The sequence below is a fragment of the Ovis aries genome, chromosome 2 (genome assembly GCF_016772045.2).
Source record: "Ovis aries strain OAR_USU_Benz2616 breed Rambouillet chromosome 2, ARS-UI_Ramb_v3.0, whole genome shotgun sequence".
Taxonomy (NCBI): Eukaryota; Metazoa; Chordata; class Mammalia; order Artiodactyla; family Bovidae; genus Ovis; species Ovis aries.
This window is the reverse complement of record NC_056055.1, coordinates 73546535-73571086: the sequence shown is the minus strand read 5'-3', so window position 1 is coordinate 73571086 and position 24552 is coordinate 73546535. Positions and strand designations below refer to the sequence as shown.

At 40.8% G+C, this 24552-nt stretch overlaps 1 protein-coding gene across 4 annotated transcripts in view; it reads left to right on the top strand.

Annotated features, from left to right (window-relative positions):
- Positions 1-1915: 1915 nt before the first annotated feature.
- Positions 1916-24552, top strand: part of PLGRKT (plasminogen receptor with a C-terminal lysine) — a 42795-nt gene continuing 20158 nt past the window's right edge. For 2 of the 4 annotated variants that reach the window (XM_004004361.5, XM_042243424.1), the window contains exons 1-3: positions 1916-2022; positions 7000-7127; positions 9542-9628. In XM_004004361.5, coding sequence (XP_004004410.1) covers positions 9548-9628 — 81 coding nt within the window. In that variant the 5' untranslated portion in view covers positions 1916-2022; positions 7000-7127; positions 9542-9547. Of the gene's footprint in view, positions 2350-6999; positions 7128-9541; positions 9629-24552 lie in introns of all 4 variants that reach the window. The other 2 variants (XM_042243425.1, XM_042243423.1) reach the window with 1 other exon arrangement.

Below are 24552 nucleotides of genomic sequence, written 5' to 3'. Positions count from 1 at the left end.
CCAGTTAATCCTTGGGTGTCATGCACATTTCTCCTTGCTCTCATTGTATAGCTGTAACCCAGTTTCCTCATGGAATTCCAGTTCCATGAGGAACCAAAATGAACAGAGGGCAGTTTCAGCTTCCAATTCAGTGGTACCATGGCTGGGTCCTCTAGTGGAAGCATTTCTTCCTTTTGAACTAGGACTTCAAAATATGATAAACCCAAGGTTGTAGAAATGGTATGCTGGATTTTTGGACATTTTGTCAGAGGTCTTCGTGCCTAGCAAGCTGACCTCTATAGGCTACATAGACCTGGCCTCCTTCATCTTCAGGCTTTCTAGTGGATCCAGAAATCCACCAGATTTTTCTGATGAAAGATTTCAGCAGGATATCAGAACATAGAAGGACAGGGGATGTGTCTTTCTTTTCTACTCTGTCCCCATTTGGAGTTGAGGTGCTCACAGTGGCTGCAGCCATTGAATCTTACCCTGTTGGGCCAAAGGTCAGCATCTACTGCTTTCCTCTACTGAACAACATAGCTCCTATCGGGTAGCCCTCTCATACAGGTACAGCTATGGCTCTCGCCTGGTTTTAGTAACTTCTCCCTTCCATCCGTCTCTTCTGTGGAGGTTCTGCGGGGCAAGGCCCAGTCCTTGTTGCCATCTCGGGGGACTTCAGAGTTAGTAACAGGTTCCCACTGTTGTTGTTTACTACTGTTAACTTAATGCTGTGTGCTAGACATGGTGCTAAGTGTCTGAATATAGAATTATCTCATTTAGTCTTCATAATCCAATAAATTAGATGGCTTTAGACCTATTGCAGAGATGATAAAATTAAGTTTTGCAGAGGATGAAGAGCGACAGTGATGGAGTTGGAGATCAAATCAAATGTAGGTGTGCTTATGGCAGAATCTGTGCACTCAGATACTATCGTTATCAGTTGTTATCCTATCTTAAAGGGCCAAAATTCCAAATGGCTTTGCTCTTGTGGTTCCCAGGTCACTCTGGCAGGTCAGTGAGGTGTGCTCACATACAGAGCCTGGGAAGGTTAGACGCCTTCTCCACTGATGTGATGGCAGCCATGCCTAAGGGCAGGAACTTTTCTCATAGACCTTCTTAAAGGCCAGAGCCTGGTGAAGTCCATGCTATTTTTCCAAATTATTTAATAACAAAGAACAGAATGCCAACAGCTCCTCAAGTATTCTCTCAATGAAGCTGGGAAAGAGGGTGGCTTACTCAAGACAGAAATCAATGGTGGGGATGAGAAGAAATGAATATCTCTCAGAGCATAAGTTGAGAAAGATGGCTGTTAAAAAAAAAATGTTTGTTTTTTTTTTGGTTTGGTAACTCTGGTCAAGTCTTCTCTGTTTCTTTTCATGTCCTAACCTTTCCCCTGCTTTGATGGTGGGCAATTTAACAGCCAGAGGAGGCTGAGGCTCTAACGAATTAAATAAACTATGTCAGTGTTGAGATTCAAACAGGGGTGGGGGGAGAGTCCATCCTCAACATAAACCTAATCTATAAGGAGAAAAGCCCTTACAAATATTTGTAACTATGGATTATATGTTCAAGTGACAACTTCTCGAAAGATACATTTTCTTCTAGAAATAGACCTTACAAATGGTGGTTGACATCATATGGAGAGTACTGTGAGATGGCTCATTAAGCTGTATGGAGGTTTTAGTTCTACAAGGGAGCATGATTGCTCAGGTTCCTCATGGGTAACTGACAAACCTCAGTGAGGCCTTTAAGTGAGATTTCCATTCTGCTTTCTCTGCCCACTTCCCTCAAAATCTGAGTCGCTGTATTTTGAATTTGCCTCTTTGACCTGCCCCTCCCACGGCCTGTCGGCAAGAAAACACCAGGCCGCCTTGGTCAGGGGCGCGGGCCCTTTAAGGAAGCCAAGCGCTGCGCTGTTTGGCTGCCGCGGCCAGCCAGTCCGGAGGTTCTGCGGGGCGAGGCCCGGTCCTTGTCTCCGTCTCGGGGAGCTTCAGGCCTGGAGGCCTTGGCTGTGATCAGTGTCTCCCGCACCTCCACGGTCCAGTGAGTGAGCGCCGGCTGGGTGGGCCAGGCCGGCCGCAGGCTGTTGGGGGAAGGGCGGGTCCTGGCGGCAGCGTCTGCCGGCGCCGAGCTCCGGGTCTTCGGGCTTGCTGGGCTGCTCTGGGTGCCCTTTCCTTGTGAGCGCCCTTGGCTCTCCCGCTTCTAGTGCCAACCTGTATCGCCAACCTTGTTTCGGAGGAGCCGGTTCTCCTCTCAAAGAGTCCAGGCCGCTCCCATATCGTAATTAAATTGGGGGAAGTGGGCAAAGCGTTGTCAACGGAAATCAGCATAACCTTGCAGGAATTCCCAACTGCTGTAATTCACTCCAAGGTAAGCGGGTGGAATTTTAAATTAGGGAAAAATCTCCCGGAAGCTGTAGGTTCCGGGCTGGAATTTACAGGGGAAATGGGCTAGTTTGAATGGAACCCAAAGACGTATTGATATGATTGTAATCATGCAACCAGTCATATATATAGGTAGTTAATGCGTCATTCGATCAGGAAATGAGTCACTGGAGAAACTTGGATAACAGAAGTTATAGGTCATGGAATTATTCTTTTTTTTTTTTTTAAGTAAAATCAAATACCAGTTCTTAGATGTGACCTGAGGCGGACAGCCCCAACACTTCCTCCTCAGAAATACCCCTACCTGTTGTAATGTGTAGCACAGCTGAGGCAAGGCTGGCACAAAGAGCCCTTTATGAGATCTCAGGAGTAAATGAAGGAAAAATGAAGGCAGAAGGGACCCAAATCAGGATTCTTAGCCTTCTGAAACACACTGGTGTCAAAGTTGTAAGTAGCAAGGTATTTGTCACCAATGACAAAGTATTGGCATTTTTTAAAGACTTGCCTTATACAGTTGAGTGAATTCAAAATTATTCCTACTGCAAGGTCACTCTAATTTTCTGACACAATGAGTGAGTGAGTCAAAGTCACTCAGTAGTGTCCGACTCTTTTCGACTTCATGAACTGTACATTCTATGGAATTCTCCAGGCCAGAATACTGGAGTGGGTAACCTTTCCCTTCTCCAGGGGATCTTCCCAACCCAGGGATCAAACCCAGGTCTCCCACATTGCAAGCAGATTCTTTACACAGCTGAGCCACAAGGGAATCCCTCTGATATAATAAATTCCCTACATATGAACCTTTAAGTTGGTAACTTTCAAAGATGTGAATGGTATGCTTGCATCTTTAATCATGTAAGTTAGTTCATGTATCTGCCATACATTGTCACGTGTGTACATCCTCTACAAGTAGTTGTGCTTTTGTGTACTTACTGTACAGTACTTTATAGAATACAGGAGTATAGTATCTTTTTTCAAACCCCAGATGTCCGGAAGCAAGCATTACAGAAGCAGTAATATAGCTAGCTGGTACTGTTACCAGCCTCTGTATGTCAGCTGCTGTACTACACTACTATCCTTTTCAAGGTACTGTACTACAAGATTAAAAAAGGTTTATTTTTGGTTTGTTTTTCATGTATTTTATTTAAACCTGGAATCAGTTCAGTTCAGTCACTCTGTCGTGTCCAACTCTTTTCGACCCCGTGGACTGCAGCACGCCAGGCTTCCCTGTCCATCGCCAGCTCCCAGAGCTTACTCACACTCATGTCCATAGAGCTGGTGATGTCATCCAACCATCTCATCCTCTATTGTCCCCCTCTCCTCCTGCCTTCAATCTTTCCCAGCATCAGGGGCTTTTCAAGTGAGTCATTTCTCATTAGGTGGCCAAAGTATTGCAGTTTCAGCTTCAGCATCAGTCTTTCCAATGAATATTCAGGACTGGTTTCCTTTAGGATAGACTGGTTGGATCTCCTTGCAGTCCAAGGGACTCTCAAGAGTCTTCTCCAACGCCACAGTTCAAAAGCATCAATTCTTCAGTGCTCAGCTTTCTTTATAGTCCAACTCTTACCTCCATACATGACTACTGGAAAAACCATAGCTTTGACTGGACAGACCTTTGTTGGCAAAGTAATGTCTCTGCTTTTTAATATGATGTCTAGGTTGGTCATAGCTTTTCTTCCAAGGAGCAAGTGTCTTTTAATTTCATGGCTGAAGTCACCATCTGCAGTGATTTTGGAGCCCCCCAAAATAAAAGTCTCTCACTGTTTTCATTGTTTCCCCATCTATTTGCTATGAAGGGATAGGACCAGATGCCATGATCTTAGTTTTCTGAATGTTGAGTTTTAAGCTGAATTTTTCACTCTCTTTCACTTTCATCAAGAAGCTCTTCAGTTCTTCTTCACTTTCTGCCGTAAGAGTGATGTCATCGGCATATCTGAAGTTATTGATATTTCTCCCAGCAATCTTGATTCTAGCTTGTGCTTCATCCGGCTCAGATGTAAATTCACATGATGTACTCTGCATATAAGTTAAATAAGCAGGGTGACAATATACAGCCTTGACGTACTCCTTTCCTGATTTGGAACTAGTCTGTTGTTCCATGTCCGGTTCGAACTGTTGATTCTTGACCTGCATACAGACTTCTCAGGAGGCAGGTCAGGTACTCTGGTATTCCCATCTCTTGAAGAATTTTCCACAGTTGATTGTGATCCACAGAGTCAAAGGCTTTGGCATAGTCAATAAGGAAGAAATAGATGTTTTTCTGGAACTCTCTTGCCTTTTTGATGATCCGGTGGATGTTGGTAATTTGATCTCTGGTTCCTCTGACTTTTCTGTCTTGAACATCTGGAAGTTTGCGGTTCACGTACTGTTGAAGCATGGCTTGGTGTTATGAGCATTACTTTGCTAGCATGTGAGATGAGTACAATTGTGCGGTAGTTCAAACATTCTTTGGCTTTGCTTTTCTTTGGGATTGGAATGAAAACTGAGCTTTTCCAGTCCTGTGGCCACTGCTGAGTTTTCCAAATTTGCTGACATATTGAGTGCAGCACTTTAACAGCATCATCTTTTAGGATTTGAAAGAGCTCAACTGGAATTCCATCACCTCTACTAGCTTTGTTCATAGTGATGCTTTCTAAGGCCCACTTGACTTCACATTCCAGGATGTCTGGCTCTAGATGAGTGAGCACACCATCATGGTTATCTGGGTCATGAAGATCGTTTCTGTATAGTTCTTCTGTGTATTGTTGCCACCCTTCTTAACATCTTCTGCTTCTGTTAGGTCCGTACCATTTCTGTCCTTTATTGTGCCCATCTTTGCATGAAATATTCCCTTGGTATCTCTCATTTTCTTGAAGAGAGCTCTAGTCTTTCCCATTCTATTATTTTCCTTTATTTCTTTGCATTGATCACTGAGGAAGGCTTTCTTATCTCTCCTTGCTATTCTTTGGAACTCTGCATTCAAATGGGTATGTCTTTTCCTTTTCTCCTTTGCCTTTCACTTCTCATCTTTCCTCAGCTATTTCTAAGACCTCCTCAGACAACCATTTTGCCTTTTTGCATTTCTTTTTCTTGGGGATGGTCTTCATCACTGCCTCCTGTACAATGTCACAAACTCTATCCACAGTACTTTAGGCACTCTATCAGATCTAATCCCTTGAACCTATTTTTCACTTCCACTGTATAATCTTAAGGGTTTTGATTTCAGTCATACCTGAATGGTCTTAGTGGTTTTCCCTACTTTCTTCAATTTAAGTCTGAATTTGGCAATAAGGAGTTCATGATCTGAGCCACAGTCAGTTCCCAATCTTCTTTCTGCTGACTGTATAGAGCTTCTCCATCTTTGGCTGCAAAGAATATAATCAGGCTGATTTCGGTATTGACCATCTGGTGATGTCCATGTGTAGAGTCTTCTCTTGTGTTGTTGGAAGAGGGTGTTTGGTATGACCAGTGTGTTCTCTTGGCAAAACTCTGTTAGCCTTTGACTTGCTTCATTTTGTACTCCAAGGCCAAATTTGCCTGTTACTCTAGGTATCTCTTGACTTCCTACTTTTGCATTCCAGTCCCCTATAATGAAAAGGACATCTTTTTTGTACATTAATTCTAGAAGGTCTTGTAGATCTTCATAGAACCATTCAACTTCAGCTTCTTTGGCATTACTGGTTAGGGCATAGACTTGGATTACTGTGATACTGAATGGTTTGCCTTGGAAATGAACAGAGATTGTTCTGTTGTTCTTGAGATTGCATACAAGTACTACTGCATTTTGGACTCTCTTGTTTACTATGATGACTACTCCATTTCTTTTCAGGGATTCTTGCCCACAGTAGTAGATATAATGGTCATCTGAGTTAAATTCACCCATTCCAGTCCATTTTAGTTCACTGATTCCTAAAATGTTGATGTTCACTCTTGCCATCTTCTGTTTGACCCCTTCCAATTTGCCTTGATTCATGGACCTAACATTCCAGGTTCCTATGCAATATTGCTCTTTATACCATCGGACTTAACTTCCATCACCAGTCACTTCCACAACTGGGTGTTATTTTTGCTTTGGCTCTGTCTCTTCATTCTTTCTGAAGTTATTTCTCCACTGATCTCCTGTAGCATATGGGGTACCTACTGACCTGGGGAGTTCATCTTTCAGTGTCCTATCTTTTTGGCTTTTCATGCTATTCGTGGAGTTCTCAAGGCAAGAATATTGAAGTGGTTTGCCATTCCCTTTTCCAGTGGACCACCTTTGTCAGAACTCTCCACCATGACTCCTCCATCTTGGGTGGCCCTACATAGCCTGGCTCATAGTTTCATTGAGTTAGACAGGGCTGTGTCCATGAGATCATCACATCAGTCCATGTGTACCTAGTATAGTATAGTACTATATACCTGATCGTGTTAGTTGGATACCTAGGCTAACTCTGTTGGACTTACAAACATCCTCTTGGAATGGAATCTGTTTGTATGTAGGGGACATACTGTATATATTTTGTGAGTTGGAGAATGAAAGCTGAGAATATTCTGGAAACCTTAAGGAACCTGCCAGACTTTGGAAAATGGCTTTGTTAGGGTTGGAAAAGAGGGGAAGGTTGAGAATACTGAACTCCAGGGCACAGTTCACAAGGTGTGGTGTACTCGTTTTCAGGTGTGGTCTCCTTTGGGAACTACAGGGAAGCTATTCTTCCTGCTTAGCTTCTACCTGTAACCTGTGGGAATATCCCCTGCTATAGCCAAACTACAATCCAGACTGAAGAAGGCAAGGCCAAGAAAGAGGTAAGCCGAAGTCCTAACTTTCCAGATAGTTTCTGTTCCCTAGATGAGGATTGTAACTCCACTTCAGAGGAGAGTCCACCCCCTTATAAATACAAGCACTCTATGGGACCCAACTCTGACATACAGGGTGTGGGTGTGTATGTGTGTGTGTGTAAATAGGATTACAGGACAGCTATTCTCTTTATAAATGTTTGCTGCATATGTAAAAATTCAATTATCTACTCCTATGTGCAAAAGAAAAATAAGAAATGAAAACTGTTAGAGCTACAGTTTCTCTTGTATCATGCTTTCTGCAACATTTGTGGGAAAGAGACACCCTCAGTTCAGTTCAGTTCAGTTGCTCAGTCGTGTCCGACTCTTTGCGACCCCATGAATCGCAGCACGCCAGGCCTCCCTGTCCATCACCAACTCCCAGAGTTCACTCAGACTCACGTCCATCGAGTCCGTGATGCCATCCAGCCATCTCATCCTCTGTCGTCCCCTTCTCCTCCTGCCCCCAATCCCTCCCAGCATCAAAGTCTTTTCCAATGAGTCAACTCTTCGCATGAGGTGGTCAACGTACTGGAGTTTCAGCTTTAGCATCATTCCTTCCAAAGAAATCCCAGGGTTGATCTCCTTCAGAATGGCCTGGTTGGATCTCCCTGCAGTCCAAGGGACTCTCAAGAGTCTTCTCCAACACCACAGTTCAAAAGCATCAATTCTTCGGTGCTCAGCCTTCTTCACAGTCCAATTCTCACATCCATACATGACTACTGGAAAAACCATAGCCTTGACTAGACGGACCTTAGCCGGCAAAGTAATGTCTCTGCTTTTGAATATGCTGTCTAGAGACACCCTGGGGACTGCCAAAATGGGTAATATATTGCTTCTGCCTTCTGCTCTGCTGTTGGAGACAATGGACATGGGGCTGTGAAAGTGGAGAAAGGAGAGAACTTCTGCTAGCTCTCTCCACCTTACTGGGTGGCTGTGCCTCTGGTCACAGGATGGAGTAGGACAGCAGCTGAGGGATGGGGTGGGTAGGGAAATCTCGGCTTCCCAGGCCTGTTCAGGATTGTGCCTCTCCTCCTCTGGCTCAGCTTCTTATGCCTAACATTGAAGCTGATTCTGGCTTGGAGCCTCCTATAAATCGATGGTCTGTCTCTGGCCAAAATACAGGGAAGCCACTGATGTCTGGCGTGTAATATCCACTACTTGGAGCCCCATTAGCAGGGATAACCCATTATGTCTGATATGAAATGCCCTCCCTCTTCCTTCATCTTCTCACCAGTTAAGCTAGAACCCATGATTTTTTTTTTTTTTTTTTTGCTGAGGGTATGGCAAATAGGAGCTCTGCCCGGGGTTCCCACAGAATATTGTGAATCTTGGATAGGAAGCATTAAGAATGACCACTCTGAGCTGAGGTTCACAAAGTGCAATGGCTTACCAAAGAGAATCAGCAACATTGTTGAGGAGGGTAGAGGAGTCATAACTTTCCTGAGCTTTGTAATGTTCTGAAGGCAGAATCAACAATTAACTGAGGTCTTCTGTACCTACCCAGTTGACTTAAGGACAAAATACTGAGTTCTGAGCCATCTAGAATTGCCAGCCCACTTAAGAACTTCTTAAGTAAGATAAATAGGATAGATGATACCAAGTATTCATTTAAAATTTGTGTTTCCCAAGACATTCAAGTATCCTTAGGTTTTCCCCATTTTGAGAACTTTAATAGTAGCTTAAAAGAAAAAAATGAGGCTAGAGGACAATGGCCAATGGATGTTAACAATGGGTGGATGGAAATAGAAAGTGGGTAAGAGAGGGGAAAAGACTGTAGGAAGAGTACTGATAGAGTAACCTTGATACACTTAAAGCATAAATGCAAAGAGCAGAGAAATCAGTGTTCTAGGTGTGCAATGCATCTTCTAAGTCATCCCTCATCAGAAGCAAAAGTTCTGTCATCCAACTATACAGAAGGTAAGAGAGTAGATGGTATTCACCCAGCCCCTCATAAAAAATGAGCGATTCTGTTTGTTTTTGTGTGTTTAGTTCTTCCAGATATACAGTGGGAAGAAAAATCAGGAAACATCAACCTATAGAACAGGAAACGATTTTGGAAATCACCTAGTTGTTAGCTGTTCTTATATAAGTAAATGATGGCCAGGGGCATTATTCTGTCACTCAAAGGCATTGCTGTACATTCTAAGCAGTTATCTTTTCCTGCTTTATGAAAACTAAAAGCAAGAAAAGACTGCTAGTTAAGTTTGTCCAAGATCAGACAGCTAGTTAGGAGCAAAGACTAGAATCCATAATGTGTTCCAGGTCAGACAATTTTCTTTTTTTTTCAAATTTTGTCTTTAGCTCATGGTAGCCTGAAAAATAGAGCATGTGAGGATGCATGTAAAATACACTGCTTTAAACTTTGCTTTTTTACATTTCAGGTCAAGATGGGGTTTATATTTTCAAAGTCAATGAATGAGAACATGAAAAGCCAACAAGAGTTCATGCTTATGAATTCCCGACTTCAGGTACATTTTTAAAAAAAAAGTTTATGTTGTTACAGTGGTTAAAGTTTCTGTCACATGTATTTCAGCGCTATATTCTCCTTAACCTCACCAAAGATAAAATGCTCTTGGTGCCGTACCCTCAAAGACAAGATGAAATGGACTGCTAATTATCTGGTGAATGGACTTGTTTAAATCTTTAATCTAGATACCTAATGTAAAAATTTCCATAAAGAAGGAAAAGATAACTGCTTACAGAATATATGGCAAACAGAATAATGCCCCTCCTCCACCCCACCAAACGATGTCTGCAACCTAATCCCCTTGTCAGTATGTTATGGCGAAAGGGACTTTACAGTGTGAGTAAGCTGATGAGTTTCTAGGGGGAGATCTTTGATTATCCTGGTTTTTCTTGATGGGTCCAAGGTAATTGTAAAGGTCCTTATAAGGGAAAGAGGGAGGAAGGAGGATCAGAGTCAGAGAGAGAGAGAAATTTGCAGATGCTATGCTGCTGAGTTTGAAGATGGAGTAAAAAGTTCAGGCAGCCTCTAGAAACTGGAAAAGGTAAGGATATAGATTCTCTCCTAGAACCTCCAGAGGGAATGCCATCCCTCCAGTCCATTCTGAACTTCTGACCTCCAGAACTGGAAGGCAATAAATTTGTGTTGTTTCTGAGTTGGGATGATCCCCTAGAGAGGGGAATGGCTGCCCACCCCAATATTCTGGCCTAGAGAATTCCATGGACAGAGGAGCTGGTAGGCTACAATCCACGGGGCTGCAAAGTGTCAGACATGACTGAGCAACTTTCACTTTTCAAGCCACTGTTGCTAATTTTTTATAGCAACAATAAATTTTAATAGAGTATGAACATTTGACACTGGATTTATACAATGGCTAGATAAAAAGATCAAAGCAAAGTAGAAGATTGTCTAGTTGCCTAATATATGTTATTAAAAAGTATTTTAAAATGTACGTCAGATACATGTATACGTATGGCTGAGTCCCTGTGCCGTTCACCTGGAACTACTGCAACATTGTTAATCAGCTAAACCCCAATACAAAATAAAACAGTTAAAGTTTGAAAAAAAATGTTGTATGTCAAAATCAAGTATTAAAAGTTTGACTGAAGTTATTTTCCTAAGATTTCTAACAAAGATCTCTAGGCCTCTGCGGTCCATTATAGCCCTAGGAGTAGATGGTCCTATTGTGAGACATATAGTGACTGGTTAAAAGTGAGGACTAAAGCAAGGCAGCCTGGGTTTGAATCCCACTTCCACCCTCCTGAATCACTGTGTGGCTTGTGCTCAGTCTCCTAACCTGTAAACTGGAGGTGATAATATAGCCATTGCTGTTGTCATTATTATTATGATAAGAGTTTTCTACGAGATAAAGATTTCTTTGGGGAGAATGGGACTGTTGCAAAGAATGGGCAACTGAACTATTTAACAGAATAAAGTGACCGAGAGGTGACCAAACGTTAGGTTTATGAACCAACAGAGTGTGTTACATACTCAGAGAGCCCTTGTCCAAGACCTCTGGAAATCATAGGGCTTGTTACAGAAGTCAGGGTCTGTGAAGGTTTTAGGATTTACCCTACTTGCATGCTAAGAGATTAGCCTATTACTATTCCATTGATGCTGGCAGAACACAGGAGACACCTCTGTGTAACAGAGGCCTTTTTTTTACTCACAGCAGAGTAAGAGGATAAGCATGAGGTTCCTGTCAATTCCCCATGCTTCTCAAGTCTGATGGAGGTGACAAGGATGGGTTCACATGGGTGCTGTGCACTCAGTGGGTTGTGCCACCCTTGAGGAACACTGGGCTTGGGGAATCTACTGCTTTTCTAGTGAGTGGGGAGCTGGTGGAGTTGAGGTGGGGAGAACTTTATAACTCCTTCCTCAAGGAAAACCTCAAGAAATGGCCTGAACAAACAGCAGTCTGGGCCTTGCATTCTTGGCCTATCTAGAATGTGTAGGGACATTCAGAGCCCATGGTAGATTGCCCCTCAGTGTGACTGACCAGAGCTTTGAGAACAGCCTTGACTTCTGCCCACTATAGCTGGCACTGAGGTCAGACTGGCAGGAGCACTGTCGGCACCATTAGTTTTCAGCTTAGCTGAACCAAAGGTGAACCAGGCCCAGGCATTTAGGACAAACTCGGTGAATCCGAAGGGCCTATTGAGCCAGTAGCTTTGCTTCAGGTGTCAGAGTAGGGAATAAAGTTTTCCCCAAAGTAGTAGAGTAGTTTCTACTACTTTATGCAAAACTGAGATGACACTAGGGCCAGGCTAGCCACATCCTCAAATTTATTACTTTCATTTGATCAACAAATGGGTGCTTTCCTTGTATTTTCATGTCCTAGTTGATCCACTCAAAAATGGGGATGTCAGACCTGAGATTTACAAATTCTCTAGGGGTTAGGTTTTTAACAGGAGCTCAGTAATAGGCCAATTAACTCTCTCCCTGTTTTCTTTTTTTGAAATTAAAGAATTATTTTATTTGGTGGGAATGTTTAGGACTCCAAGTCTGGGAGATAGCATCTTATAGCTCTGAGAAAACTGCTCCAAAGAAGCAGGGGGGAAGTCAGGCTATATACAAGTTTGCAACAAAGGGAGCAAAAGTGCCTCCCTTTTTTGAAAGGAGTATGTTATGGGTTTGGAACTCATCCCATCCCCAAATTCTTATGTTAAAATCCAAACCCCTATTACCTCAGAATGTGATCTTTTTTGGAGATAAGAGTCTCTACAGAGGTAATCTAGTTAAAATGAGGTCATTAGGGTGGTGGCTCTAATCCAGTATGACAGCTATAAAATTTGGACACAAAGACATGCATACAGGGAGAATGTCATGTGACTAGGAAGAGAGTCCTGAAACAGAGCCTTCTTTCACAGCCCTCACAAGGTACCAACCCTGCTAACACCTTAACTTTGGACTTCTAGCCTCCAAAGCTGAGACAGTTTATTTCTGTTGCTGAAGCCACCCAGTTTGTTGTACTTTGCCATGGCAGCCCAGAAAACTAACACAGGATGCATTTGGGTGCCTGTGTCCAGTATGTGGCGCTGCTTGTATTGGGCAGTGGCTTCTGGAGATGGCTGGGATTTTCTCTTTTTGTCTCTATTGAATATATTGTTTCTATTTGGACCTCTTGGAAGGGGTCAGAGAATTCCTCAATGGGAGAATGTCCTCTCGTCACTATGAACATTTACAATAAAAGCAAGTAAAACAAAGTACATTATACATTTATATTCAGGGGACACAACTGCAGTTATGTTGAATCAGTCCAGTGTACTTTAATTTCCTTTTCTCACTGCAGACTGCTTAAACCCTATCAGCTGTATTTTGCTCTATGGGAACAAAGACCACAGATTTTAACATAGGTCCTTCAGAGGTTATCATGATAGTTTCAGGAGATTAGGCTATTTCCCAGCTGGGGAAGATAGGGAATACAAATGTGTTTTTTCCCTTTGGTTTCTCTTCCTGGAATTGGTACTGTTTCCTCCCCTGTGCTCTCCTGGCCCCTAGAGAGCTCAGGGGCATCGTTCTTTCAGCCAACACTGGTGCCACTGCTCCGCCCTGCATCCTTAGCACTTTGGACCACCTTGGCACTCAGCACACCCTCCCTGCATGGGACCATATCCAGCAGAGCCATAAACATTCAGTCCCTCCTCTCCCCTCCCTGAAGTTCCCTGGAACACTCACCATCTTCCCTGAAGCAGCTCAAGTTGGAGGAGAGGAGAAGGCAAAGAGCAGCTCAGAGGCAGTCAGCAAGGGTTTGACTTTACTCTCAATTTCAAAGGGCTTCCCACCACTGGACTCCACAAACAAATATCTGATGTATTTAGTCTATACAGAGTTCTATATCCTAAAGGCTGACACCACTATTTCAGCTTTATGGAACCCCTGACCCAACAGCCACAGCCACATTGCATGCCTTTTGGCTGGGGAAGGGGGCTTGCTGCCCCACTGATGTCATGATAACATCCTTTCCTTCTCCTACTCCAGAGAAGAATGTGCCACAACCAAAGCACCATCTGGGAGTCTTGTTTGGACCCTACATTTTGTTTCTCGGGCTCACTTAACACATAAGACAATGAGAGATCTTTATTCCACCCTCCTACTCCGACTACCACTTGTGCAAAAGCATTTGCTTCCAGATCTCAGGGAACTTTCTGATACCCTCTAACCCAACCAACAAGGGCCCTTCTCCTGTGTCTTCCAGAACACTATCTCTATCAGCACCTTATCTTTGTCCTCAAACTAGCAGGCTCCATGAAAGGTCCGGAATTTTACCCTACTTGCAAGTTAACAAGTTAGCCTGCTGTTGTTTCACAGATGCTAGCAAGAGCCTTGGTCCCAGCACAGCAGGCAGCATGAGCATAGTGTTGCTGCTGGTCTTCTCTGCGCTCCATGGAAGCCCCATGAAGGTGGGCCTGGTTGGATGTTGAGGTGGATGCATGGGTTTGTGACATAGGTGAAGAACAGTGAACTTGTAGAATCTATCACTTTTATCATGAATGGTGAGCAAGGCGGCTTTCTGACTGGGAAGAGATGTTGCTTCATCCCTCAAAGTTGGTCACTGCAAACACAACCCTGACAAATGACCTGGTTGAAGAGCAGGGCCTGTATCCTTGACCTACTCAGCAAGAATGCTCAGGTCAACGGCAGATTGATTTCTTCCAACACATGTGTTGGTTAGGATGATAGTTTTTCCTTGTTGACCAGGATATACTTTACTATTTTATTTTTCATTTTATGGAGAATGAAAAAAAATAGTATAGATCAACACAGTTGAAGCAGCCTTCCAAAACTGATGAAAACTGCCTGAGTTTTCATCCTAACTGGGGCGGCCAAGGGAGAGGCATACTCATCTGTAGCAGTTTGGGAAGATCGTCTTGGTCTTTAAATGCTTCACATTTAAAGGAATTGTACATCTAGCCTCATTTTAGGGCTTGGAGCTATTTCTTTTTAAATAAGAAACATAATGGCATATTTTATATATATGCTATGCTATGCTGTGCTAAGTCACTTCAGTCGTGTCCAACTCTGTGCGACTCCATAGACAGCAGCCCACCAGGCTCCCCCGTCCCTGGGATTCTCCAGGCAAGAACACTGGAGTGGGTTGCCATTTCCTTCTCCAGTGCATGAAAGTGAAAAGTAAAAGTGAAGTCGTTCAGTTGTGTCTGACCCTCAGCGATCCCATGGACTGACTGCAGCCTACCAGGGTCCTCTGTCCATGGGATTCTCCAGGCAAGAGTACTAGAGTGGGGTGCCATTGCCTTCTCCGATTTTATATATATATGAGAATATATTTGTAAATTATGAAGCATAATAAAATGAACATGGATGAGTCCATGACTAAATTGAATAATTATATTATCACAATACCCCTGAAGCTACCTATGGGTCCTTCCCTACATGCTGAATGAACCCAGACAGCTAAAGCTAGACTGGAATGTCCCAGAGTCCCTAAAACTAAGCATGGCTCTGAAAATGGAAGAAATGGGTCCCTAGGGTGGGAGATGACATGTAAATTCTTCAAAGGTGAGGTTTCAGTTCAGTTCAGTTCAGTTCAGTTGCTCAGTCGTGTCCAACTCTTTGCAACCCCATGAACTACAGCACGCCAGGCCTCCCTGTCCATCACCATCTCCCAGAGTTCACTCAGACTCACGTCCATCGAGTCCATGATGCCATCCAGCCATCTCATCCTCTGTCGTCCCCTTCTCCTCCTGTCCCCAATCTCTCCCAGCATCAGAGTCTTTTCCAATGAGTCAACTCTTCACATGAGGTGGCCAAAGTACTGGAGTTTCAGCTTTAGCATCATTCCTTCCAAAGAAATCCCAGGGTTGATCTCCTTCAGAATGGACTGGTTGGATCTCCTTGCTGTCCAAGGGACTCTCAAGAGTCTTCTCCAACACCACAGTTCAAAAGCATCAATTCTTCGGTGCTTAGCCTTCTTCACAGTCCAACTCTCACATCCATACATGACCACAGGAAAAACCATAGCCTTGACTAGGCAGACCTTAGTCAGCAAAGTAATGTCTCTGCTTTTGAATATACTATCTAGGTTGGTCATAACTTTCCTTCCAAGGAGTAAGCGTCTTTTAATTTGATGGCTGCAGTCACCATCTGCAGTGATTTTGGAGCCCCCCAAAATAAAGTCTGACACTGTTTCTACTGTTTCCCCATCTATTTCCCATGAAGTGATGGGACCAGATGCCATGATCTTCGTTTTCTGAATGTTGAGCTTTCAGCCAACTTTTTCACTCTCCTCTTTCACTTTCATCAAGAGGCTTTTCAGCTCCTCTTCACTTTCTGCCATAAGGTGAGGTTTTAGAAACCCCAATTAAAACACTTGGCCTACTAATATCTCTAGTCTGTGATGGTATGTCTCTTGGCTCTTTTCCTATTTAATGGCACTTCAATTAAAAAGGAGAAATAGAAGAAATAAAGCAACACATTTATTTAAAAGAAGCCTGATAACTAGAATCGGTTTCCCAGTGGGTTTTTTTTTAAGTTCTACTTTTTTGGTAAAAAAAAAAAAAAATAAATCATAACTTGATAATTCTACATTATTGGTGTTTTTCTTTCAGAAGAAAGGACCAGAATTAGAGATTCAGCTACATCTTATACCACTGTCCAGGTTCCCAAATCTGGCTGTATTCAGATTCAGATTCAATTCAGGGGGTCTTTTGAATGTACAAGTCCCATCCCAGACCAATCAGATCTCTCATGGCCAGGCATGTAGTTGTATTAAGCTCTTCAAGGGACAATAATCCACAGCCTGGGTTGAGAACTTTTGCTCTTTCCTTTTGCTACATAACTGTAATTGGTGATTGGCAGTGACAATATAGCATACATTGGCAATAAAGCCAAATAAGTTTTCAGTTTAAGTAAGTTAATCATTAAGTTAAATCAATCATTGGAGTCTGGTTAATAAAAATTTATAAAAGGCTTCAGATCAAAAAGGTTTCTCTTTTGTTTACAAATTGGTTGCAGTTGAGCTGAGGAGAATTCACACTACTCAATTTAATGTTTTCAGATCATCAGCAAAAGTCAGTTTCTCACTACTTCGTCTAGCCTCTGTTACTGCAGATAGTGAATGGATGGCTGTACTCAGCCAAGTATCTCAGGTAAAAATGAATACGTTCTTAAAAATGCCAATAGATGGCACACCTAAATCAATTATATATGACCTAGTGTTAGTTGCTCAGTCGTGTCCAACTCTTTGTGACCCCGTGGACCATAGTCCACCAGACTCTTCTATCCATGGAATTCTCCAGGCAAGAATACTGGAGTGGGTTGCCATTTCCTTTTCCAGGAGATCTTCCCAACGCAGGGATCGAACCCGGGTCTCCCACATTGCAGGCGGCTCTTTACCATCTGAGCCACCAGGGAAGCCCATAATATATGATCTAAGTGGCCAGAAAAGCATTTTGGTATTTTTAAAATAGGATAGAAACTACAAGGACACAAAGCAGAAAAAAAGGAAGGAAGAAAAGACTCCATGGGTCCTTGCTGTTCTGCAGTGTTTTTGTAGTTAAAGCAGTCATGGTCCATGTAAAGATTAGAGGGCAGTTTATTAATTGTTCACTAAGAGCAGGCAACAAACTAATGACAAAAAAATTATACAAGAGCCAGCCTTTGACCTGTAAGCAAAGGCTGTATACACCTGTATAGCATTTGGTGTTAAGAAAATAAGGTATAGTTACAAAGCAAAAATATAGTTATTTAACATATATGAAATTATGTGTTACATGCTAAGCAGGATTCAGACATGTAAAAGGTACAGGCTCTATATTCAAGGAACGTCTCATCTTATTTGGTGGGAAGATGGTGAGGTATGCTGCAAATAACCAGATATTTGTGGTATGAATGTGGCAGGCAGAATAAAGACCCTGTAAAGATGTGTACACCCTAATCCCTGAAGCCTATGAATATATTACTTTATATGGCAAATGGACTATTGCAGATGTGACTCAGGGAGTAGACTTTGAGGTGAGAAAATTGTCCTGGATTATCAATGTGGACCCAATCTAAACACACAGATTCTTAAAAGTAGAGAGTTAAGTGGAGAAGGCAATGGCACCCCACTCCAGTACTCTTGCCTGGAAAATCCCATGATGGAGGAGCCTGGTAGGCTGCAGTCCATGGGGTTGCGAAGTCGGACACAACTGAGCGACTTCACTTTGACTTTTCACTTTCATGCATTGGAGAAGGAAATGGCAACCCACTCCAGTATTCTTGCCTAGAGAACCCCAGGGATGGGGGAGCCTGGTGGGCTGCCATCTATGGGGTTGCACAGAGTCAGACATGACTGAAGCGACTTAGCAGCAGCAGCAGCAGCAGAGAGTTAAAGACCAAAGAGTCAGAGTGATGTAATGTTTTTGGCTTTGAAGATGGAGGAAGGCACCCCCAGACAAGGAATGCAGGTTGCCTCTAGAAGCTGAGAAATGCTAGTGACAGATTCTCCTCTACACTCTCCAGAAAGGAACACAGCCCTGCAGACATTATGATTTTAGCCCATTCAGACCTGTGTTGGACTGCCAGTGTTCACAAGTAAAGATAATAATCTGTACTGTTTTAAGCCATGGTTGTAATTTGTCTATACAGTGGTATATGCTAGAGTAATTTTTACAATGTGAAATACAGTGTAGACTCAGTAAATGCTTCTTCAAATATATAAAAGTTAAAACAGCAAATAAGAGCAAATAGCTTATGAGAAATTGAAATTGCTTAAATCCTTGTAACTCCCAATATCTATAATTCTTATGCCCTCCATCTTCTTTATTTATTTATTTACTTATTTTGGAGGTGAAAGCTGTACCAACATCTTAGACTAAGCAGGGCTTGATGTTCTAAGGAAAGCAAGAAAGTACAGTGTTTCCTTTGTAGAGAGTCCTGTGGTGACAAGGAACGCAAAATGTAGAGCAGGTACTGAAGAGGAGAAGAAAGCAGCCCACTCCATCTATAGCAAAAGGATAACCAAGTGGGAACTGGCTCAAGACTTAGAAGTGTCAGGGGACTTAACCAAGAAGTAGCTTGGAATAAGAGAAAGTATGATTAACACAAGTTCACCCCCAGTGGGAGCTATAAGGAAGGATACAGCAGCTTGATTCTACTGCCTTCATTCACAACTGTCTTCAACTTATTCCTCTGAAACTCATTTCTGCCATGTCCCCATCCTGGCTACCTGCTCTTAACCTCCCTCTTCTGAGATTCTTTTTTTTAAATTGCAGTAAAACACACACAATATAAAATTCACCATTTTAAAGTGTGCAATTCAGTGATGTTTAGTACATTCACAGTGTTGTACAACTATCACTACTACTTGATTCCATTACATTTCCCTCACCCCAAAAGGAAGCCCCATACCCATTAAGCAATCACTCCTCATTCTCCCATCCTTTCAGACCCTGGCAACCACTAATCTGCTCTCTGTCCTGATGGATTTCCCTGTTCTGGGCATTTCATGTATGTGGAATTATATAATATGTAGTCTTCTGTGTCAGGCTTATTTCAATTAGTGTAATCTTTTCAAGGTTTATCTGTGTTGTGTAATGAATCAGTACTTCACTCCTATTCATTCCGTTGTGTAAATATACAACATTTTGTTTATCCACTGGTTTAAAGACAGTAATATTTTTTCCCCTTTGGCTATTGTGAATAGTGCTGCTTATAGAAATACTTGTACACATTTTTGTTTGAATACCTACTTTTCAATTCCTTTGAGTATATATATCAGGAGTAGAATTGCTCAGTCATGTATCAATTTTATGTTTAATTTATCCCAGAACCACTAATGTTTCCCACAGTGGCTTTACTATTTCACATTCCTATAACAATGTATCATGATTACCATTTCTCCACATCCTCACCAATACATGTTATTTTCCCTTAATAAAAAATTCTAGCCATTCTGAGTGGGTTTACAGTGGTATCTTATTGTACTTTTGAATTTCCATAATGAGTAATAATACCATTAAGTATTATTCATGTGCTTGTTGGCCATTTGTATATCATCTCTGGAGAAATATCTTTTTTAGTTCTTTGCTCATTTCCAAATTGGATTGTTTGTCTTTTTCTTGTTGAGTTGTAAGAGTTCCTTATTTATTTGGATACTCAATCCTTATCAGATATAAGATTTGCAAATATTTTCTCCCATTCTATGGGTTCTTTCTATTCTTGACAGTGTTCTTTGATACATACAAGTTTTAAATTTCAGTGAAGTCCAATTTATTTTTTCTTTTGTTGCTTATGATTTTGGTATCATAATCTGAGAAAGTGTTGCCAAATCCAAGATCATTAAGATTTGCACCTGTGTTTTCTTCTAAGAGTTTTATAGTTTCAACTTTTATATTTATGTTTTTGTTCCATTTGGAGTTCAGTTTTTGTATATAGTATGAAGTAAGAGTCCATTTTCATTCTTTTGAATGTGAATATCCAGTTATCTGAGTATAAGGTTTATTCTTTATAAGCATGAAGTTAAATACTGAGCAGTAAAGATTAGGAATTTCATAGTTAGGTCTGTTACTGGCTCAGATGAAGAAGTTATTAACCTGGGCCCAGGCCCTCTGAAATGAGCATCTTGACCTGTTAGTGATCTTCAAGTGCCTGAACTGCAAGACAGTGGTAAGCTGCTAGTATCTTTTTTACTAAAGGTGGAATGAAGGGAAATAAGTTAACTATACTATGAAGGATTGGGTATAAATGCAAAGAATATACCTAATGAATTTCCTAACTTTTAAAGAAACTTCTAAAAATGTTCAGCAAGTCTTCAAGTGTGGGACAAGATATTAATTTGTCTGAAATCCCTTAGAGGAGTTAATGAAAACACTAAGAATTCCTGTATATCGTCTATGTTGAGAAATGAAAGGAAAATAATTACTGAAAGTCATTGGTACCATAGACATGACCTGCTACAAAGGTAAACAAATAACAAAGAAGGGTCAGACTGCCAAGTTGATCCTTTGCTGCCTAGCTCTTCCAGGCTGGCTCCAAGACCCTTCCTGCACTCAAACTCTCTAAGGGGAACACTGGTTTTAGGTTTGTTCACAATCTTAAATGAGACCAATGAATCCAGTTATAGAGGATCAGGAAGCTTTTCCTCTTAGTTTCCTCCCTCATCTGTAATTCTGTTTTCATAAGTCTAGTCAGAGTGAATTTTATTTTTAGTTCTTCATTGCTTGAGCAAGCAGGGAGTATTTATTAACTCTTATTTATTTATCTAATTTATTTATTAACTCAATTCATTAAGTATATTCTTATTTATTAACTCATTTACTGAATGTCCAGTATATGCAGAGTTTTGGGCCCAAAACTATTGATTAACATATGATCCTATGGCTTTAATAATTATTTTTGCTTTCCTCTAAAATCTTCATAATACATACAATGTATACACACCCAGACTTATCCCATTTATCTCAGAAATAATGTAAGGTAGGCTTGCTGTTAAAATCTTTAGACTTCTCATATGTGTCTTGTTCCTATATCATTTTCCTCCTTAAAATATGGGGCAACAGGGGGAGAAGGATTTTAGAGAGAAAAAATAACCCTATAAACATCCTTAATACTTAATATAAGAGGGAAAGCTAAAATATCATTATTCTTGAATAAAGTTACTAAAATGCAGAATTAGAGTGAATCCAGATTTTAAGAAATGTTTTAGCTTAAGATAATATATTTGTAGAAAAGTTGCTAAACCATCAATAGGAGAGAGTTTACGTATACCCTTTGTTCAGCTTTCTTCAATACTAACAATTTATAAAATCATAGTACAGTGACCAAAACCAGCAAATTAACATCAGTACAACACTGTTGACTAAATTACTGATCTTTTGAAATTTCACCAGGTTTTCTCCTCATATTCCTTTTGTGTTTCAGGGATCCCAGATCTCACATTGCATTTAACTGTTGTTTCCTGTTAGTCTCCTTTGCTCTGTGACAGTTTCTCATTCTTTCCTTTGCTTCCATGATAAGTACTTTTTGTATAAGTACTGGTTATTTAGTATAATTTCTCTCACTTTGGGTTTTTCCAACTTTTTCTCAAGACCAGATTGAGTTTGTGCGCTTTTTACACCTTATTCTTACACCACAGAATGCTGTTATGTCTTTCTCATTGCATCTTATCAGAGAATACTGTTGGTAGGTCTTATTACTAGTAATGTTAAACTTTGGTCACTTGGTTAAAGGAAAGTTACTATTTTTTCTTATTGATAAATATCTTTGAAGAGATATGTTGAGAGTCTGTTACTGTCTTGCTTCTCCTCAAACTTTTGCCTACTGCTTTTAGCATCCATTGGTGGGATCTTACATGGAAAAATGATTACTGTGGTGTTTGCCTAATGGTAACTTTTTATTTCCTTCATTCCATTTATATTTGTTCACTGGAAAAGCTATTCCATCTCCATGTATTTATTCACTTATTATACCAATATGGTTGTATGGACATATTATTCTATGGGTTATAATTTAGTACCATGATTATTTATTTTATGGCTGAAGTTATTTTGACTATTGGGAATTCCTTCCAGTTGATTCCTATGTCCCTTTGGCATATCCCATCATTTTTTGCTCATTATCTGTGATCATAAGTTAGTTCATATATATTGCTCCTGTCCCAGGCCTGGAATTAATCACTCGTTCAAAGAGTCCTGGTTTTTAGAAAATGGTGTTTAGAAACCAAGATCTGGGCTCTAAGTGTGCTTACTGCTATGGCCATTATTCCTAGATCCTTTCAGCAAAGACATGTATTTATATACCAACCCATGGATATACACAGACTTATACATAGAAGTATTTCATATTCTAAACCATGAGTTCATCCTGATGCATCTAATTCCAGTGCATTATGATGTTTCATTCTGGCCTTTCCTTTTTCTTTATATTTAAGTTTTTTTCCCAAACAGTGAAAAACCTGGCTCTCATTTTCTACAATGTATTCACTTCAGTCCTAGTGGAAACATGAAATATTTACAGGATTGCCAATACGTATCCTGATGAGAAACAGGTTCACTAACCAGAGAACATTATTTGCATGTTCTTTTCCCTTTTACACTGTCAAGTCAAGGTACTCTTTTCCTGTAAATTAGATTAGTTCTTCCTAGGCTCCTTCAGGGTGATTATTTTATTTGCAATACAGTTATACTTTGTATTCTCTCCATATCCAGGTTGAGTTTAGTTACAGGGTAGGGGAGTACATGAGACAAAACATTCTAATAATTAAAGCTATACAAAAGCTATACACTCAAAGAAGCATCCCTCCGTCCTCATCCTTGCTAACCTATGCCTAATATCCTCTTTATACATCCTTTCCCATGCTGTCTCTGTAAGTGTCTGATCTCCTAGTCTTCGGTTTACCCTTCCTGCATCTTTTGCACAATAGACTGAGAGACGTGTATTTTCCTATGTCCCCTTCTTTTTTACATGAAGGGTAGCATACTACTGATACCCTTTAGTACCTTGCTTTTTTCATTTAACAGTTTATCATGGGGATCATTCCAGTCAGTTCATAGAGCTGTTCCTCATTTCTAACAGCTGCATAATGCTCCACTGTGTGGATATATTATAATTTATTCATATTATGTTTGGGCACTGTATTAGTTTCCTATTAGTATGACAAATTTTCAAGACACAAAATAATCTTACAGTTCTGGAAGCCAGAAGTTTGAAATGGGTCTCATTGGAAGAAAATCAAGCTGTCAGCCGAGCTGCATTCCTTCTGGAAGGTTTAGGGGAGAATCCCTTTCCTTGCTTTTTGTAGTTTCTAGAGGCTGCCCAAATTCCTTGGCTCATGTCGCCTTCCTCCCTCTTTGAGCCAGAAGTGTAGCATCTTTCTCTCTAACTCTGACTCTCTTGCCTCCATCTTTCACCAATGACTCTTGCGATTACATTGGGCCAACCTGGATAATTCAGGATAATCTCCCCATCTCAAGTTCCTTAATTAATTACATTTGCCCTTTTTGCCATGTAATGTAATATATTCATGGATTCTGAGCATTAGGACATGGACTTATTTTGGGGAGAGGCAGTATTCTGCCTACCAGAAGTACTTAGATTATTTCCAATATTTTGCTGTTATAAATAGTGCTTCAGTGAATAACCTTGTGTTTTTTACATTTTTGTTGTGTTGGAGGTATACCGTCAGACTAGAATTCCAGAAGTAGGACGACTGGGTCAAAGGCAGGTGCCTTATAGTTTTGTTAGGTATTGCCACTTAGGTATTTCCCTTCAGAAAGGTACCAATTTGAGAATACCTATTTTCCCACAGTCTCTACAACAGAATGTGTAGTCTTGCTTTTTAATTTTTGCCAATCTGATAGGCAAGAAATGGTACCTCAGCCTTGTTTTAACTTGCATTTCTTTAATTATGAGTAAACTTGAACATTTTCTCACATTTGAAGGCCATTTATATGTCTTGTTTTGGGAACTATCTGTTCATTGGTTTTTGTCCCTGGTCTCTCAGTTCTTTATACATTAGCAATATTGATCTCTTGTTTGTGGAATATATTGCAAGTATTTTCTCCCAGATTGTCATTTATCTTTTACTTTTATCATGGGGTTTTTATGCCATGAAAAAAATTAAAAATTTTTTCATGTATTCAAATGAATAATCCTTTATTACCTCTGCATTTTGAGTCTTTATTCTGAAAGCCTTTTCTTATATTAAAGTTGAAGAGGCAGTCACCCATGATTCCCTATGGTATTTGTACAGCTTTATATATTTTTAAAAACATTTAGATCCCTAATCTATTCAGATTATCTTTGGAATCTACTCAGGAAGGATTAATTTTACTTTAAATCAACAAATGATTAAGTATTATTAGAAGGAAATTACTTCATTCCTTGAGTTAGCTGGTCTTTATTATCAACTTGTTAAAGAAATGTGTGTGTGTGTTTAATCAGAGTCGTGTTTGACTCTTTTGAGATCCTGTGGATTGTAGCCCACCA